Here is a 20,095-nt window from a genome sequence, read left to right on the forward strand (position 1 = left end):
CCGTTTGGTTCAATGGCACTCAGCACCCCCACTATAAAAAAAAAAATGTTCCAGTGCCCCTGTATGCAGATAGAGACGTGTGTAAATACATACCAGAGGCCTAGGAAAGAAGCTTTAGTGGTTTAAGACTGGCGATGGCTGAACTGGGATGGAAGGAGGCCGGGTTGGGTCTGTGAGGCTGGGGCTTAGTGAAGGGAATGTTGTAAAAGCTTTGCTCCAAGGCGTAGCCTGATGCTAACGCCCTGACTGAAACCTGGCGGGTTTACAGCCGCTTAACACCCTTTGTTTTTAGAAATCTGTTTCCTTATATAGCGACAGGGATTTACATCTGCCCGGGGGGCAGAGCCTGACCTGCCATGGCCCCTACTACCCTCAGCGCTAAGCCAGCAGGAGCCTGAGCAGCGCTAAGCCAGCAGCCCCGGCTCCTTGCAGCCGCCGGGGGGAGTCTGAGCGCTACGCGGTGCGAACTGCCCGCCCGGCCGGCCCCGCTGCTGAGCCCGCCGCGGCACCTGCTCCAGCCAGAGCCCCGGCCGGAAGCGGAGGGAGGCGGCCGCTCCGCCCCGCCCCGCCCCGCCCCGGGGCCGCTCCCTGCTCAGACCGGGCTGAGGGGCCATGGGCGCGGGCCGGGGCTGCGCGCTGCTGCTGCTGCTCTGGGGGGCGGCCCGGGCCGCGGCGGCGGCGGCTCCCCCGCTGTGCAACGTGAGCCTGGAGCAGGAGCCGCGGCAGCGCTGGCTGCCCGCCCTGCGGCACTTCGACCCGGCCTTCCTGCGGGCGGCCCTGGCCCGGGTCATCGAGTGAGTGAGTGAGCGAGCGGGGCGGGCTGGGGGCAGCAGCAGCGCGCCTTGGGGCGCCGCCCGTCCCCGCTGTCTGGGCCCCCCCAGGTCCCACACCCAGCCTGGGGCGCGGCTCGGGGTCCCCCCCTCGCCTGCCTCCGTTTTTCCGAGGGCGCCCATCACCGTGGCGTCTGGCTGGTGGGCTCTGCCCAGCCCCGCTCCGGCGGGCGCCTGGAGCCAGCAGCGCGCCCCGAGGGCACAGGGAGACCCCCAGCCTGGCACAGGTGTGAGTGCGGGCAGCCCTTGCCCTCCGCTCGCCTTCCCCACCCGCTTCCTTTGCCTTGTGCCTTGTCCAGGGGTCCTCAAAGTGGGGGTTATGAGATTATGTGGGGGGTCGGGAGCTGTCAGCCTCCACCCCAAGCCCCGCTTTGCCTCCGGCATTTATAATGGTGTTAAATATATAAAAAAGTGTTTTTTAATTTATTAGGGGGGGTCGCACTCAGAGGCTGGCTATGTGAAAGGGGTCACCAGGACAAAACTTTGAGAACCACTGATCTTGTCCTCATCCGATCTCCCTGTGCCGGGACGGCACCTGCCGGATGGGACCGGAGCTGCTGTGGTGTTTCGAGCTTGCCCTGGGGCTCTGCTGTGTGAGCAGCTGCATTGGTAGCAGGCTTAGGGGCTGTGCAGAGGGGCCCTGGAAGGCCTTGTTGCGAGTGGCTGAGGGGATGATGGGCTCATACTTTGTACACCTGGGAGGAAGGGGCGGTAGCTGGTTCTGGCCCCTAGGCTGGGCGAGGGCCGCACAGCCAGTGTGTGCTCTGAGTGGTGGTGGATTTTGCTAGCATCATGCCCCAATACTCAGACTTTATGTAAGTAGAGTGAATGTCACCCTAATAAATAGCAATTTTAAAACCCCCAATACCACGGTGATGGCACGTTAGAAATGTATAAAATTAGGAGTTTGAGGGACCTAATGGTAGATGGAAAAAGCATTGCATCCTGTAAACCCTTAAGCACGTGCTTAACTTTCCATGAATCCTGCTGAACGCTCTGGGATTACTCATGTGGATAAATGTCTGTGGGATTGAGGGATAAGGTCATGAGCCCTACAGGCAGCCTAGCACAAGTGTGGCTGCTAATTAATAATTGATAATGCAAAACAACTTTCTGTCTGGCGCTGAGCAGATGGGCAGTAAATCCAATAACTGGTTAACTTGTGAGCTGTAGGTACTGTTCATACCACTCTAACTGCCCACACCCATCTTCAAGGGAACGATTAGCTTGATATTTTGGGTTTGTCTTTCAGTGAAACTGTACCTAAGTGGGTCCATGCTGCCATTCGGCCAGTAGCAGAAGAACTGGAGTTTTTTATCCCTCAACCCTTTGCAGGAGAGATCCTGGGAATTTGCAAGGCACTGGGGATTAGTATTGGAGATGGAATTCTCATCAATTTGGCCTATGAATTTTCTGCGTAAGTATCTCACTTATCCTGGGAAATAAACTCAGAATATTCCAATTTTAAGGAAGCGGAGGGGTGTGTCTCAGTGCAAAAGGGCTATAAATTATGATTGATTGAAGATAATAAATCTCTGATCTAATATATGAGATGGAATCAGACTGAATTTTGAGCGTATAAATCAATCAAGCAACATTAATGCTCTAATGGGGGGGTGAGATGGTGCAGTGCAGTAATGTATATATTGAAACTAGGGCTGTTGATTAATCGCAGTTAACTCATGTGATTAACTCAAAACAATCGCAATGAAAAAAATTTATCGCGATTAATCGCAGTGTTAAACAATAGAATACCAACTGAAATTTATTACTTATTTTGGATGTTTTTCTACATTTTCAAATATATCTATTTCAATTACAACACAATACAAAGTGTACAGTGCTCACTTTATATTATTTTTTATTATAAATATTTGCACTGTAAAAATGATAAACAAAGAAATAGTATTTTTCAATTCACCTTATACAAGTACTGCAGTGCAATCTCTTTATCATGAAAGCGCAACTTACAAATGTAGGTTTTTTTGTTGACTGCACTCAAAAACAAAACAGTGTAAAACTTTAGAGCCTACAAGTCCACTCAGTCCTACTTCTTGTTCAGCCAATCGCTAAGAGAAATAAGTTTGTTTACATTTATGGGAGATAATGCTGGCCACTTCATTACAATGTCACCTGAAAGTGAGAACAGGCATTCGCGTGGCACTGTTGTAGCCGGCATCGCAAGATATTTATGTGCCAGATGTGCTAAAGATTCATATGCATCTTCATGCTTCGGCCATCGTTCCAGAGGACATGCTTCCATGCTGATGATGCTTGTTAAAAAAATAATGCGTTAATTAAATTTGTGACTGAACTCCTTGGGGGAGAATTGTATGCCTCTTGCTCTGTTTTACCCGCATTCTGCCATATATTTCATGTTATAGCTGTCTCGGATGATGACCCAGCACATGTTGTTCGTTTTAAGAACACTTTCACTGCAAATTTGACAAAATGCAAAGAAAATACCAATGTGACGTTTCTAAAGGTAGCTACAGCATTCGACCCAAGGTTAGAGAATCTCAAGTGCCTTCCAAAATCTGAGAGGGACGAGGTGTGGAGCATGCTTTCAGAAGTCTTAAAAGAGCAACACTCTGATGCGGAAACTACAAAACCCAAACCACCAAAAAAAATGCAACCAGCAGAAAGTTGATTTTCTGACTCATAATGTTGAAAATGAACATGCATTGGTCTACACTGCTTTGGATGGTTATCAAGCAGAACCCGTCATCAGCATGGACGCATGTCCCCTGGAATGGTGGTTGAAGCATGAAGGGAAATATGAATCTATAGTGCATCTGGCATGTAAATATCTTGCGACACTAGCTACAACAGTGCCATGCAAATGCCTGTTCTCACTTTCAGGTGACATTGGAAACAAGAAGCAGGCAGCATTATCTTCTGCAAATGTAAACACTTGTTTGTCTGAGTGATTGGCTGAACAAGAAGTAGGACTGATTGGACTTGTAGGTTCTAAAGTTTTACCTTGTTTTATTTTTGAATGCAGGTTTTTTTTGTACATAATTATACATTTGTAAGTTGCACTTTCATGATAAAGAAATTGCACTACAGTACTTGTATTAGGTGAATGGAAAAATACTATTTCTTTTGTTTTTTACAGTGCAAATATTTGTAGTCAAAAATAAAGTGAGCACTGTACATTTTGTATTCTGTGTTGTAATTGAAATCAATATATTTGAAAATGTAGAAAACGTCCAAAAATATTTAAATAAATGGTATTCTATTATTGTTTACAGCACAATTAATCGCAGTTAATTTTTTTAATCGCTTGACAGCCCTAATTGAAAAGTCAAAGCAAACTGGCAAGGAGCATCCCTTCAAAAGCTCATTAGATCCTTAACAGTTAAAAAGTAAATTAGATTTGTTTAATCATTTAGGCAGTAGGATTTCACTCAAAAAGCAGAAGTAAGGAGGATTTGTCTGCCCTGGGAAAATGAGTTCTATTCTGTTTTGTTTTTTGTTTTGTTTATTTTTAAAAAGTTGTTTAAGTATCACTTAGCTTCCGAGTGGAAACAAGTACATTTGTGTTTAAAACTGTCATGTTAGTTGATTGTGGTTATAGCCGCAACTTACTTTTTGGCTTTGTCTACAGTGGGAAAATGAGGATAGTTCTCTTTCTTACTGTGGACGAAGTTTAAATGGGGAAAAAAGTTAACTTTTGTTTATTTTCAGTTCGTTAGTGCACGAGGAAACAGAAACAGCACTGCAGAGAATGTTTAATTTAAAAAAAAAAAAATGACTCAAATTTTTCATCTGGAAAAATTCGCTCTCCATGTTTGGTTTTGACCCCTTTTCGTCACAGTAGCTGAATGTTGGGCTCACTCTAGGTGACACTGTCTCTTTGCAAGCATAACTATCTGATAAAACACTTATTTAAAGGCCGGATATAACAATGTGCGAAGCACCTGCTGTGAGGTAGTCAGTGCCCTCTGCTAACAATGAAGCCATTAGGAGTTGAGGTTTCTCCGCACCACACTGGATTGGGCCCTAAAACATGTGTGAGGTGGTGATGAAATAGCAACAGAAAGTTAATTTGTTGCTAATCATTTCTGTGATCTAAACATAATATATTTTACATGTAATCCTGTAAAAACCGCCTGGGTGCTGTGTTTGGAATCCTAGAGTGCTGCATATTATGAAACAAGGGTGACATATTTTTTTCTTTATCAGTTTTCTTAGGCATCTATTCTCTTTTATGGAAACAGTCCGCCACTATTACCATAAGCAGTAGGTTATTACATAGAGCTGTGTGTACCTTATACAGACAGGGAAAAATATTGCATTAACACATTACTTCTAGTTCAGATCAAAGGTATCCTGAGTGTAATTGGGTGCAGTTCCATTGGAGTCCTTGGAGTTGCACCTGTTTAAAAAAGAGCTGAATATGGCTTTTAGAGTTGGGTATATGCTACTTTGGAGTGTGCCGTGATCTACAAGTGATGATCAAACGTTCAATAATCATTCAAGTGTTACTGCATGACACGGATGCCACTCACAGTGAACAAAATTCTATATTTTTAATAGGAGATTTTTATTTTGTGATGTGTAAGTTGTTTCTTAATGCTAATAAAGGCCAGATAGCTCTGGTTAATTACTTTCTAGCTCAGGGGTCGGCAACCTTTCAGAAGTGATGTGCCGAGTCTTCATTTATTCACTCTAATTTAAAGTTTCGCGTGCCAGTAATACATTTTAACGTTTTTAGAAGATCTCTTTTTATAGGTCTTTAATATATTACTAAACTATCGTTGTATGTAAAGTAAATAAGGTTTTTAAAATGTTTAAGAAGCTTCATTTAAAATTAAATTAAAATGCAGAGCCCCCCGGACCGGTGGCCAGGACCCGGGCAGTATGAGTGCCACTGAAAATCAGCTCGCATGCCGCCTTCGGCGCCCATGCCATAGGTTGCCTATCCCTGTTCTAGCTGAAGAGTTGTCTGTTAAGAGTTAAAGACTGTAAGGTATGGTTTGCTATGAGGGAACATTATTGTAGTGAGACCGATTGCTGTAATTAAGGTTATATAACAATTTGCCTTTCAAACTCCTGTTTTCAGTTACTTATAACTTCTCTGAACTTTAGTTTTCAAGTAGGGGGAGAGTGGAAAAAATTGTTTTCATCAGTATAAAAATGTTTTTGGAGGCTTTTTTTTTTTTTTTTTTTTTTTTTAAGTTTAAATGCTGCAACAGCTGATGTAAGGAAGCTGAAGTTGAAATTTGGCGGGGATATCTCTCTCATTAAAGGAAAGTATCTTAATGCTCTGATGAAAATTTATTTTGATTTGACCAAGTCTGAGCATTTGAAAATCACGTTCTACATAAGTGCAGTGAGATTTTAACTAAGAAATGCTAAACTTATAATATGCACTGCTAAAGGTCATGCTACAAATGCTTGAGTGGCAAATTTAGCAATCCAGTAACAATGAGCTGTGAATGCCCCAATCACTATTAGAGCTGGTTGTGAAATTTTTGACTCAACTCTGACAGACAATGCCAATTCATTAACGGAAATTGTTTGTAGGAAAGGGTTGGTTTCGACAGATTTCTTGTGTCTCACAGTTTTTGGGAAAGTTTTGAAATTGTCTATATGTCCTGTTTTGAAACATTTGAAATGAAAAATTTCCATTTTTCTGTTCAAAATGACTTTTCATTTAGAAATTTAAGTTAATTATAGTTTAAATATAAAACATTAAAAGGTTGAAATCAAAACAAAGCATTTTGATTGACCTAAACAGATTTTTTTTTTAATTGTCAGTTTGCAAAAACTTTTGAGACTGTAACTGTTTGTCCCAATTTGGGACAGGAAAAATTTTCAAGATTCAAGACAGGAAAAATATTTCCCACCCAGCTCTATTCACTATGTCTTGTAAGACAAAAAGCTGCACAACTCCTGGGACTCACTTCCATGGGCCTCATGATGAGTAGGCTAGGGCACTGCAGAGATGTTAAGTTGCACAATTAAGCACTCAGGTCAGGCGCAGTTAGTGTTAAAAGGCTGCATGTGTAATTTGAACTCCTCTATTTTGTGTACATACATTGTAATAATCTTTCATTACATGATTACATCCTGTTTCTTAAATAATATAATTTTTTTCTACAGCCATAAGTACATATAATTTATTAAAGTCTGATACATTTATATCATTTTCATTGTCAATAATTCAATATATTTTTTTATTTTTGCCTTTAGAGAGTTGAGAACCAATATATAAAGCATGCATTTTAATATCGGGCCCAATCCTGCTATATTAAGGGTAATTATTGTTTTAGGCAAGGGAGAAGAGAGAGACCTAGCTAAGTTAATTCTTTTTAACTTGACCCCGGGCTTGTCAAGGTAAATGTAGATGCACCATTTATTTTAGGGCATAATTTTAGATTTCCCCCAACTTATTTTGTATCCAAAGAAACTGCTGAACTGGTTGATAATTTGCAGCGGACTGGGGATTGGTACCTTTAAGGTTAGTGAACGAAAGCAGCATGTTACCTACTTGAAAAGATATTTTTATGGTTGGAGGAAACTGAGATGCCTACATACCAAGAGTAGCACCTGACCTTTATAGCTAGGAGTTATAGTGCTGGGTTCTAATTGTGTTTGTCCTATAAATAACTTTCATGGACTCTGTTGGTCTGTCAGACAAGAGTAGCACATAGTACTAGAGGATATTATAGATGTGTATCTAAGTCAGTAAAAACAATTGTATGGCAATATGTACAGTATAGAAATGGTATATAATTAAAGATGGCATTGTAATATATATTCTGAAAGGGATGGAGAGAAGGTTGCAAACGCAACTTTTACTTTCACATCTGAATGTTTATATTGCTTTGTGGTCTCAACATGTTTTTTTTAAACTGTAGCTGTTTACCATTTGTATATGCAATGCCATAAGTGTTAATGACACTTTACAGAGAAAATAAAATTAAAGATTCAGTCACTGCCGTATGAAATTTCCTGAAAAATTATTCAATATTGAAAAAATGTCTGTGTTTTGGGGTTTTTTAAATAGTTCCTTCTGCTTTTGTTTTCCAAGGTTCTGTACCAGTATTGTTGCTCAAGATTCCAAGGGAAACATTTACCATGGTCGGAACATGGATTATGCTTTTGGAGATATTTTACGCAAGATTACAATTGACGTGCAGTTTATGCAAAATGGGCAGGTATGGTCTGTTTTTGGCATGGGTTGATGCTGTTTTCTGAGAATGGCACACAGGTCTGCATATCTTTAAGCAGCTGGATTTAGTGGATTGAATAACAAATCCACAGAGGAGAGCAAGAAAATGAGTAATAGAATATTTGCTATTTAGCGTGCTTCTCCATCTGTCCAGGTTTATATAACAGAGCTTTGTATATCATTGTAGTATCTGAGCATCCCGGCCTCTCTCTCTAGGGCTATGGTGTAACTGCAGTTGAGTTATTCATTATTCATTGAGTTATACACAATATCAGAGAGAAATTGAAAAACTGGACAGAATTCCTACTAAAACAAAATTGACCTGGGGCCAGGAGAGACCTACTTATAAGGAAATACTGAAAGAGCAAAATATATATTGGATAGTGAAGGGATGATACAAGTTTACAAATATTAGAATGGTGAAAACTCCAAGAATGGAGAGGAATTATTTAAGGTGGTACATGGGGGTATAACGAGTTTAATGGAAGGAAGTTAAGAAAAGGGGAACTCAGTCTGAGTTCAAGAAAAATCTTCTTGATTGTGCGATGTATTTGGCTGGAGAATAGTCTCCCAAGGAGACCAAACACAGAGCACATTTAAAACATGATCAGAATATTTGAACACATACACTAGAGTTCAGTTTTAGTGAGGAGAGGGATTGGAGAGCCAAACAGGTAATTTTCATCTCTGATTCCTCCCTTTCAGCACTATCTTTTCCTTTTTAAAAATCTTATTGCATGGCTGTCAGTCTGACAACTTCTGCAAACATTACATGCACTGACCAATGTGTGTGTTTTAGTTTTTAATATTTTAAATGATGTATTTGCTGTTGCAGTCTCCTCATATCTGTTTATCTTAGAAATGGAGGATTCTGCCTCACAGTCAGATACTCGCTAACTTGAACAACATTTTAATAGCAATTGGGTTATCCTTAGCAATGCACTGCAATGGAATTTAATCTTCGCTTTTTTTAATCTTTAGTTTCCTTCTCCTTCAATCATGATGCAGATATTTTAATGTCATAATGTTATTGTGTTAACTTTTTCAAATGACATATGGTGGAATCCAGTTATTTCTTTACTGGAAATCCACAGGTAAAATGTAAGATGCTGTTTTGGAACATTGTATTAAAAACATGTCTGTCCCATAATTGTAGAATGCTGTACATCTTCTGATTTCAGGTAGCGTATAAGGGTACCACATTTATAGGCTATGTGGGCTTATGGACCGGACAGAGTCCACACAAGTTTACAATCTCTGGTGACGAACGAGGTAAGTCAAGCTCACAACCATAGCACTGTCATACCAAAACATTTCAATAGTTTAACTTCTTAGTTGTAGTAGAACATCGTTCTTAAAGCGCTTTTGTCTAAGTGAGGTTGGAGCTATCACCTTATGCCTGACAACTCTCCTACGTTGGGTGGGACTAATTGCAATTCAGCTGCTTTTATCCCTGTCCAACTCTTCTGCCAGTCTCCCTCCAACATGCTGGCCACTGAAGTGGGGTAGAGCACAACTTTCTGGCCTTCTGCCTACACAAGCACCTGGGGCCATCCCGTAGAGGAGAGATGTTTGGATGTCTACACGGCAGCATTTGAACTTCAAACAGCAGAAGCAGGAGATGGGGGGAATTCTGGGGAGGCAGCAGGAGGAGAATTTGTGGCCGTTTGAGGAGACACCACTGAGGAAGGGAGACATGGGGCTGAGGGAGAGAGACCATCTTGTGCAGGGAGTCAAAAGCTTGGATCCCCTGGCCTGTTCCAGTATGGTGGGGCCCATGCATACAGGGCAATGTGGGGGAAAAGAGGAGAAGAGAGGCAATGGGAGCTGTAGCGGGGGGAAAGAAGTGTTTGGAGACAGTGGATTAAGGGATGAGGGAAGACTGAGAAGCAGTGGAGACCCATTTGAGGGGTCATTGGAGAGAGAAGGGACAATTGATGACAATGGAAAGGCATTTGGGGGCAATGAAGGCAGAGGGGGCAATGCCCCTTTAAATTAGAGGCCATTCTCTCTTTCTTGGGGATCTGAGTTTAGATTGGAGGATTGGGAGGCATGTATAGAATAGTCAGACCTTGGATCCCAGTTTTTCAAAGAAGCAAACCAATGTTTAATTATTATTGGGGGGGGGGGGAACAAAAGGAGAATTAAGCATTTTAAATATTAGAGATGGGTCTGAGCCCCAGAGTTGAGAGGTAGTTTGATGTAGGTCAAGTTAGGGCACCCTTGTCCACCAGGAACTGGACTGCGATGATGATCTCGCGTCTCATACTCTTATATGCTAAGGATTTATGACCTTTGTCTCTACAAAGAACAATAGTACCTACAACAGCATGTGAGGAGCGTGTATTACTGTTGTACAGAATAACAACTGCCGCTGGCTTGCTTTCTTGCCTACCTACTGCTGAACCATTGAGATAAAATTGAGGGAAGGGGTCATGAGATTGGAGGAGGTGATGGCTCTACATTATTTAAGTGACAGGAAGGACTCTTCCTGCTGACTTTCTCCTTTGTGTTTCTGGCCTGTGGATAATTTTAAACATGAATGTCAGTTTCCGTTCTGCTTAGTTTTCTTCAGCCAAACAGTCATCACTAGTTTTTTAGCTGTGCTCCAGGTTTCTGTCCAGCACTTTTCATTCCTTGTAGAATTACAATACAGTAAATTATACAGGGAACATAAAAGTAGGAGCGTTTCCCCTAGAAGCTGTTAACAGTTTAGGCGTGGCTGGCTGAATTGTGACCCTGTCCGTAATGTGTGTTACAAGACTCTGCCCTCTGTTACACTAACCTCAGCCTTTCTCTTGCCCAGTTTCTGCTATGAAGAAATAATGTTTATAAATGGAAAAGTCAGCGAGACACCAACTGTAATGGAAAAGGAACTTGGGGACTTTCTGACTGAAATTGCTAGTGCTGGTCTTTCCTGAGAGGTGTTGAGTACTTCTTGTGACAGTGCCCCTTAAAGTCACTTGATATTAAGTCTCCTACAGTGATTTTACTTTTGGGTTTTTGGTGTAGGTAAAGTGAGAAAAGACTAGTTGTCCCAAACTCTGTTGTAGTATTGGTCCCTGACGCAGTGGCTGTCGCATTGTAGCTACTTGGTGGGTCATTCTTCACCCAAGAGTTACTACAGCTGATGCTGAAGTTGGGAATCAGTGGCTGCCACTTTGATTCCCAATAGCAGCATGGATAGAGAATTTATTGTACTGGACTTTGGTGGTGAAGGAGAGGGAGAGGATTATAGAGATTGAAAACGGAGCTTGAGAGAAGAGGTGAAGGATGGTAAGATGGGGAGAGATGATGAAGATACACAGTATACATATTGGTTGGCAGCAGGAATTGCCTGCATGTTTAATAACACTTTCCCTTTCTTTTTGCAGATAAGGGAAGATGGTGGGAGAATGCAATAGCTGCTTTCCTGAGTCGAAACGTCCCAGTCAGCTGGCTTGTCAGGGATGTACGTATGCAGAGTATTTTCTTTATCTTAGTCACATACCACAAGCTGTTTGAAGATGCAAACTATAATAATAACTTTGTCGTTCCATTTTACAATTCAATTAATAGTAGGATACCAAGGGAGGAAAAATAACTTTTTGAAGTGGTAATGAGAGTGGCCCATTTCAAACAGTTGACTAGAAGATGTGAGTAACAGTAGGGGGAAATTAGTATGGGGGAAATTAGGTTTAGGTTTTGTAATGACCCAACCACTCCCAGTTTTTATTCAGGCCTAATGTGATGGTATCCAGTCTGCAAATTAATTCAAGTTCTGCAGTTTCACACTGGAGTCTGTTTTTGAAGTTTTGTCAACTGTTTGAAATGGACCACTCTCATTACCACTTCAAAAGTTATTTTTCCTCCCTTGCTATCCTACTGTTAATTGAATTGTCTCGTTAGACTGACCTCACACTTGGTAAGGCAACTCCCATCCTTTCATGCATTTATACCTGCTCCTGTATTTTCCACTCCATGCATCTGATGAAGTGGGTTCTAGCCCACGAAAGTTTATGCCCAAATAAGTTTGTTAGTCTCTAAGGTGCCACAAGGACTCCTTGTTGTTTTTGCTGATACAGACTAACACGGCTACCACTCTGAAACCTGAGTATACTAGGTTTCCTGAATTGCAGAGTTCCCCCAATAGCTGATTATTGAACCCCCAATAGTAATAATTTTTTTGAAATGCCAGGTACATCTTGTCCAAAAGCTAAAGAAAATGAACTGTCCGTAACCAAACTCCATCTTGCCATGTTATGTGGAATGAAGGTAGAAATGTACAGAGGGCTGCATAGGAAATATGTGCACGAAGCTCTAAGCAATTATTAGGATTTAGTGCACAGCTCCAGGGCTAGCTAAGGGAACCAAACAAGTGACTTTGAACAAGGTGATCAGAGGAAAGCACTTACACATTGTGACACACAAATCCAACCTTCTGCTTCTTTCCTGTTTGGCTCTCATTCAAACACCTGATACTAGTTCAGCACATCTGAAATAAATTTGCAATGGTAGTGACCTTTGTACCATACGCACAGTATGTTTCTTGCATAACTTCAGTGGAATAATAAGCAAACATTGAGACAGCTGTATATGAGAAAAAAAACCCACCTTTGGTTACCGAGAGCCAGACATTGCTAAACATTTAATTTCTTCATGTATCTTGTTTGTTATACAAGGTGCCTGCTGTCTCATTTGTTTGTTTTTATTTCACAAGCCCTATTTGCTTTTAATTCCTGCGTTGTGTTAAATTGTTAGGGTCAGTTTTTAAGGGAGTATTTCCTACAGCCCTAATCTTGCAAACACTTCGGCATGTGCATAGTTTTACACTTATGAGTAACTCCATTAACATCAGTGGGACTAGCCATGTGTGTGAAGTTACATGCATAAGTTTGCAGGAGCAAGGCCTAAATAACTCTTTTGCATTTTTATCTCCCCACTGCCACCAATATCCACATAAACCAAAGTTAAAACAAAGGCTTGGAGAAGCCTTTTTTCTTTCATCCCATAATTTACGCCTCATACTGCAAAGTGCTTCAGTGGAAATTGACAACATGCTCAGGTCCTTGACTTTTCATCATTGCTGCTCTCTGGTTACTTTCTATATTTTACTCAGTTCGGACGGCGAAACCAGAGTACACAATTCTTAGTCCTTGTCCCTTCCTGGTTCTTATGCTGAATGGTGCAAGTCAGGTTGGACAGCTATTTTCATGGAATTTTTAAAAATGTCACTTATTAGGAAAAATGTGTGTTCACCAAACCTGGACCTTGCTGGCACATGATGGCATATATCACAATGTGCCAGCAATGCCCCTCTGCCATGTACATTGGCCAAACCGGATAGTCTCTACGCAAAAGAATAAATGGACACAAATCTGACATCAGGGATCATAACATTCAAAAACCAGTAGGAGAACACTTCAATCTCTCTGGTCACTCAATAACAGACCTCAAAGTGGCAATTCTTCAACAAAAAAACTTCAAAAACAGATTCCAATGTGAAACTGCAGAACTGGAATTAATTTGCAAACTAGATACCATCAGATTAGGCCTGAATAAAGACTGGGAGTGGTTGGGTCATTACAAAACCTAAACTTAATTTCCCAATACTAATTTCTTCCTACTGGGCCTGATGAGTTAAAAGGAACGACTCTTGGCATTAACTGCTCAGTAGTGGGAGGATGGGGTTTACAATTTGGGTTTATATATGGTCCCAGTCCTGCAAACGTTTAGATGCGTGCTTAAGTTCAAGCACATTGACTAGTCCTCTTGGCTTCAGTGGGCCTGCTTAAAATGCGTACATTGATTGCAAGATCAGGGCCTAAATGAGAAACCATTCCCATACTACACAGATACCTACTCTACTGATCACTAAGCCAAACATTGACCTTTCCATAAAAGGCAGCCTTCGCTGGAGCCGAGAGCCCTCCCAGTTCCGAGCTGTCGTGATGCAGCTGTCGGCAGGCTGTGCAGTATTGATTCCCGGTGATTTTGGTTTTGCATTAGACCCTGGGCAAGGCTGCAGACTTTCAAGCTGCCATCCTCAAACTGGCTGCGACCCCGATCATTGCGGACGTTTACTACATTGTCGCCGGGACGTCGCCCAAAGAGGGCGTGGTCATCACAAGGAATAGAAGGGGGCCGGCAGACATCTGGCCTCTTGAGCCCACAGCCGGAGCGTAAGTGGCCACAAATGTTGCTTTGTTTCACCTTTGTTAGCTGCTATTGGGAAGAGTGTTCAATAGACCTGAGACCTGGTGGGAGGGCAGCATCTTGTGGTCTGCAGTGTCGACTATGGCTGAGCCAGGAGACGCGTTCACTGATGTCTCTGCATGGAGCTCCATCCAGCCCTCCTCAGCCAGGGAAGCCACTTCTGGACAGCGTAGGGGCAGTCCTCTGAGAACTGGGGGGAGAAAAGGGAGGTGTGGATGGTTTTTTTTCTTTACTGAGGACAATAAACAAAATTGAGATTATATAAGCCTGTGACAAGAAGCACAATTCAGTTACTGGTACAGCTGTGAATGTTATCCAATTGCTGTGCTGCTTCACTGAGAATAATATGCTAGTCTACATGTACGTAAACAACGAGGAGTCTGGGGGCACCTTAAAGACTAACCGATTTATTTGGGCATAAGCTTTCGTGGGTAAAAAACCTCACTTCTTCAGATGCAGTTACACTTTCACTCTCTGCATCTGAAGAAGTGAGGTTTGTAACTTTCACTCTCTGCATCTGAAGAAGTGAGGTTTGTAACTTTCACTCTCTGCATCTGAAGAAGTGAGGTTTGTAACTTTCACTCTCTGCATCTGAAGAAATGAGGTTTTTACCCACGAAAGCTTATGCCCAAATAAATCTGTTAGTCTTTAAGGTGCCACCAGACTCCTTGTTGTTTTTGTAGATACAGACTAACACGGCTACCCCCTGATACTGTATTGGTGTATTGGGTAAATAATTTGTCATTATAACTAGAATTTAGCAGACAATTCAGTTGATGCACAAGAAGAATCCAGCTGATAGAATGTTGGCTTTGCAGGGCTAACAGAAGTAAAAAACATTTTAAAAAACCTCATTTTTTTCTCTAAAGTAAAACAAACAAACATGCCAAAAAACCTAAGGTTCTTAATATACTCGGAGCAAAGCCAACAAATGAGAGAGGTCTATTGTTATAGTTTTTTCTCAGAGCAGACTCCATTTTAAGGGCCTGATTCTGCTTCACTTGAAGTCAATGGTAGTTTTGCCTTTGACTATAATGAGAGTTGGACTCAGTCTCACTTTCTTTCCAACCTCCTTAACAGTCTATGTATGGGAACGTCCAGTACAGCTGGGACCTTGCCTTTTACTGTGCCATTGGGCTTCCTGTTGACAGGGGAATTGACAGACTTGTGGGGGAACCTTCTTGTTCTTTTTAAATAGAGACATAATGACTCACGTCTGTTTTTCTTAGCCACATGTGCAACTGGGTGACATTACACTTGCTTTTTTGGTTTGTTTTGCGGTGTAGGTGGTTCCGTGTAGAGACAAACTATGACCACTGGACAACCCCTCCTCCATTTGATAATCGAAGGTGAGTTTGAGTTGGATTGTGACCCAGGATGCCGTTTTCATATTTAAGAGGTGACACAGACTTTTGGGTGCTCCCTGGGCAGCTTCGTGTGCTGAGTAGGCAGCCACTTCAGCTCCGGCAGCATCACTCGGAAGAAACTAGACCAGGTGAGGAGCAATACTGACTGGTTCCAGTGCTCTTTGGCTGGAAGCATAGTGGTTACAAGGTGACGGCTCTCTAACGTGAGGCAGAAGAAAATCGTGGGAAGGGAAAGATGCTTGGGGTTGGTGTCGCAGTAGAAAACAGAATTTAACCCTAGTCACAGTATTCAGGCCTCACAATGACAGGCTATTTGGAGGCATTGTTAAATGCTTCAGCAACATTTTTAGTCGGTTGGCTGCTTGATGCAAGGGCACAAAATATGTTGGCAGATTGGCTGCAGTTCTGTAGCTATATCCTTTAATGGTGATGCCCCTCATTCAATTATGGGGGACTGGATTCAGTTTATACCATCTTTTAGAGTAATTGAGACCCAAGCAGATGTTTTGATGTGGATTGATTTAGTGGCAAACATTTCTCATTCAGGCTGCATAATGTTTTATATGACGGTTATTTTTGTGGCGTGACATTGCATCCTTTTCTTGCAGAACTGCAGCCATTAAAGCTCTCAATGCCACTGGATGGGAGAATATTAATTTTGAGACCCTCTTTCAGGTATTTCTTTTAAATTTTGCATCATGATGTCTGGATGTTGACTTAAAATTCTGCTGTTTGGAGAGATGGTGAGAGCAGCGATTGAGGAATGTGATTGTTTTTAGTGAGGATTTGGAAAACTACACAGGCAGTGCATGGCGGAAGATATACAGCAAAGGGCTCATTTGAGTGGCTATTGTCGTCAAGGGTCACTGGAACTGCGCTCTAGTGATGGAGAACTGAGCCAGCTCTGCTGCTGATTCAGTGTGTGACCTTGGGCAAGTCACTTAAGCCCAATTTTTCCAGTGTCTGTTAATTGTGCGTGACTCAAATTTTGGAGTGCCCAAGTTGAGAATCCTGGGGTGTAATTTTCAGCCCCCATTGGCTTCAGCTGACCCTGTGGGCGCTCAGCTTCTTTGAAAATTGGGCTGCAGTGGTCTCAAACTGAGCATCCAGAATTAATTGGGCACTTCTGAAAACTTGATCCTTACCCTCTCTGGGTCTGTACTCCAGCCGATAAAACGTGGCTGGCAATACGTATTTCACAAAGAGCGTTAGTTCAGGAGGTTGTTCAAGTGCTTTGAGATCCTCAGACAAAACATGCTGTAGAAGTGTAAATTATTATTGCGGTTTTAAGGCTGAATTTGAAGATCTATATTAAGATTATTTATATGTTGTGCTAGTGCCAGTCAAGGATCAGGGCCCAATTGTGCTAGGCACTGTACATACAAGGAAAAGACAGACTCTGCCCCAAAGCGTTTATATCTGTTATTCAAAGTCTGTCTCAGAAATACTTTGCATACCAGCTTAATTAATTTTGTTGTAATTTATAGAAAATAATGTAAATCTATTTAGATTTATTTTTCATCTGAGACGGGGCAGCTTTGATTCTTGTGTTAGGTTTTTAGGCAGTAGTGCAGATAGCACATAAGGGAGTTAAAAGCACAAGTCCCACTGATTTCCACCCATTATAATTAATAACTATAGTGGTTTCAATCAAGGTTTTTTTTGCAATGCTTCAGAAGCCACAGGGGAGGAGAGAAGAATTTTAATTATTTTGTAATTATTAAATTATCATGGGCTTTGGATTAATAACAACGACCTCTTTGGTGGAAAAATATGACGACAACACAAAACCTACAGTTTCGTACAAAAACTAAAAGCTTTAATGGAGGAGTGAAAATTGGAACTCCCCAGATGGTTGGATAATGGAATATATTATGCAAAATGGGTATAAGTCAATAGAAAAAACAGTATTGAATTTTTTTTTTTAGTTTTTTGGTCATGGGGACCGGACCGTTGGCAAAGTACTGTATTTTTTTGAGTGATGGGCTCTGGATTTGGAGCTGGAATTAAATGCTTCCGAGGTGTTCAGAGCCAGAATTTTGGTCCAGCCCTTCTCTGTTAGTTGTAAAAGAATATGACAGTGTGTGATGCCACATTCTCAAGTGATACATCTCCAAACTCAAATCATCCGTACTTTCAAAATTCTACCTAGCACAGCCATAGAGACCACCAGATTAGCCATGTACAACCTCTGTAGGAGGAATAACATTACAGCAGGCTCAGACTCAAAAAGTGCCAGAGCTTGTTTTCATGCCACAGTACTCCCAGTTCCCACTGAGTGACATGACCGGCTTCTAAAATGCTTGCGTTGTTTGGGCAGAGAGATTTTTACAGGCAAAGCTGAGCGAGGGGTAATTCCAATAATTGGCTTAGGCCAGGGGTTCTCAAACTGGGGGTCGGGACCCCTCGGGGGATCGTGGGGTTATTACATGGGGGGGTTGCAAGCTATCAGTCTCCACCCCAAGCCATGCTTTGCCTTGAGCATTTAGAATGGTGTTAAACATATTAAAAAGTGTTTTTAATTTATAAGGGGGGGGTCACACTCCGAGGCTTGCTATGTGAAAGGGGTCACCAGTACAAAACTTTGAGAACCACTGGCTTAGGCCATTTAACATATGGGGCCTGATCCCAAGCCCATAGAAGTTAGCTGAAAGACTCCCATTCATTTAAAGCCCATTGGGCTTTTGATCAGGCCTATAACACAGAGTAAAATCCTGCACTATTGTGGGCATGGACTATAGGACCCAGGTCTAGAAAGGTGCCTCATTCCTTTTAGGAAGCTATGAACTATTACTTTTAAACAAGGAACATGTGTAACATAGCTGTGTTCTGACTGCTCAGACAGGAGCATGTGAGGAACGCAGGTTGACTGTATCATCAGCATTATTAGATGATTTCTTTGGTACAAGCACAGGTATAAATACTACAGATGCCGAGAGGGGTAGAATGTAAGGAGAAGGTTGATATCTACCTCTTAAATGCAGGAACTTGACAAAACTTTGGGCATTCTCAAAGCTTTTTTGTTTAAAAATGTTCAGTAAATTGCTCTGATTTTTAAAAATGGATAGGGTAATCTTTGATCTTTCATTATCCATTTTAAATAATTGTATCTCACTGTTTCTTAAACACTTCTTTTAATCTGACAAAATTTAATTTTTTTGAATAGGTATTATCAGTGAGGCCTGTCTTAAACAAGTAAGTATCATGTTTAGAAACGTAGATCAGTGCCCAGTACCACTCCAGGGCAGTTTATATTTAATATTGATTTCAATTGTCAGAAGATTTTCCTTTAAATATGCAAAATATCCCATGATTTTCCCCAGCCCTAAACACTGCTCCTGTGCACAATGCTTTTCATTGTCTGCCCTCGCTTGGGTTTGTCTTCTTTGTCGGTCACTCGCTGTCCAGTGAAGGAATCATATTTCATAAGGCTCAGTCCTCCTGAGTCTAAACTTCACAGTAATAAGCAACAATGAAGAAAATTGATACTCACACAAGCCACTCTTCTGCTGAGTGATGCATCTTGCTCCTGATATGTTGAACGTTCATTTTCCGCTTAGTTTTTGTTGCAACTCTTGCCTTTGTTAATCAGTGTTAGTAAATTTGCTTTGCTTTGAAGAGGAAAAAATAATACATGCATACCATAGCTACTGAGTATAGATTTACAAGCTACTGCATGCCTAACCAGTGCTGAGTTATTTCACTTGCCCCATAATGGCTTTATATTTTACAAAAATTTACATCTCCCCCCTCTTCCCGTTGTCCTGTTTTACTTTTATATGTAGCTCAGTATCTCCACAGCTAAGAGCTCTGGAATTTCATATATTGAGTTCCTCAGGGTCAGCAATGAGGATTTAATCACCTATATATTGTGCTTATACTCTTTCTCACAATTTGAATTCTGTCACTGTAGCAACTGAGATCAATAATATTAATATTCTAGTAAACTGATCAAATAGATGCAGACTCACAATTTAGGGCATATTTTCTGCTGGGTAAAATTCCCTTGATATGTCTAGAGCTGTGCAAGTTTTCACCAGGAGAGAATTTGGCTGTCAGCATTACCAAACTCTTCCGGATATTTCAACACTCTGTGCCTTTTTATTGTTTTAATTTGGACACGTAGAATGTTTCTTTCTACTAAGATTGATTCTGTTGCTTTGCTGTTGTTACCTGTATCTTCCTGGATTTGGGATGGTATTTTAAGCACACAGTACATCTTTTTTCCCCTCTTTCCCCCAGTTACACAATATATACCACAGTAATGAGTGCTGCAGTCCCAGACAAGTACATGTCACGGATCAGAACCTTGGAGTGAACATGTGTAAGTAATATATTGGTGCTGAGAGCTGTTTTCATTGAATATGAACTCTCAGTGGTACCTGTGGATGGGATTTCCTGTCCTGTTGAGGTGAGGGAACTTAGGCTGAGATTTTCATAAGAGCCCAACTCCCACTGAAGTTCATTGGCCTGCTCTTCCAGTCCTGGGTCGGGCCTAAAAATCACACTTAATTTTATGA

The 20,095-nt window shown here is 41.6% G+C and overlaps 1 protein-coding gene across 1 annotated transcript; it reads left to right on the top strand.

Moving 5' to 3' along the window:
* Positions 1-612: 612 nt before the first annotated feature.
* On the top strand, positions 613-19,893 carry NAAA (N-acylethanolamine acid amidase). The gene is made up of 10 exons (XM_065405475.1): positions 613-794; positions 2,083-2,247; positions 7,873-7,999; positions 9,195-9,285; positions 11,388-11,464; positions 14,002-14,174; positions 15,495-15,557; positions 16,184-16,250; positions 18,742-18,770; positions 19,818-19,893. Exons 1-10 carry the CDS (start codon positions 613-615, stop codon positions 19,891-19,893), a joined length of 1,050 nt encoding a protein of 349 aa, XP_065261547.1.
* The last annotated feature ends 202 nt before the right edge of the window (positions 19,894-20,095 follow it).

Source organism: Emys orbicularis, chromosome 5 (genome assembly GCF_028017835.1).
Source record: "Emys orbicularis isolate rEmyOrb1 chromosome 5, rEmyOrb1.hap1, whole genome shotgun sequence".
Taxonomy (NCBI): domain Eukaryota; kingdom Metazoa; phylum Chordata; order Testudines; family Emydidae; genus Emys; species Emys orbicularis.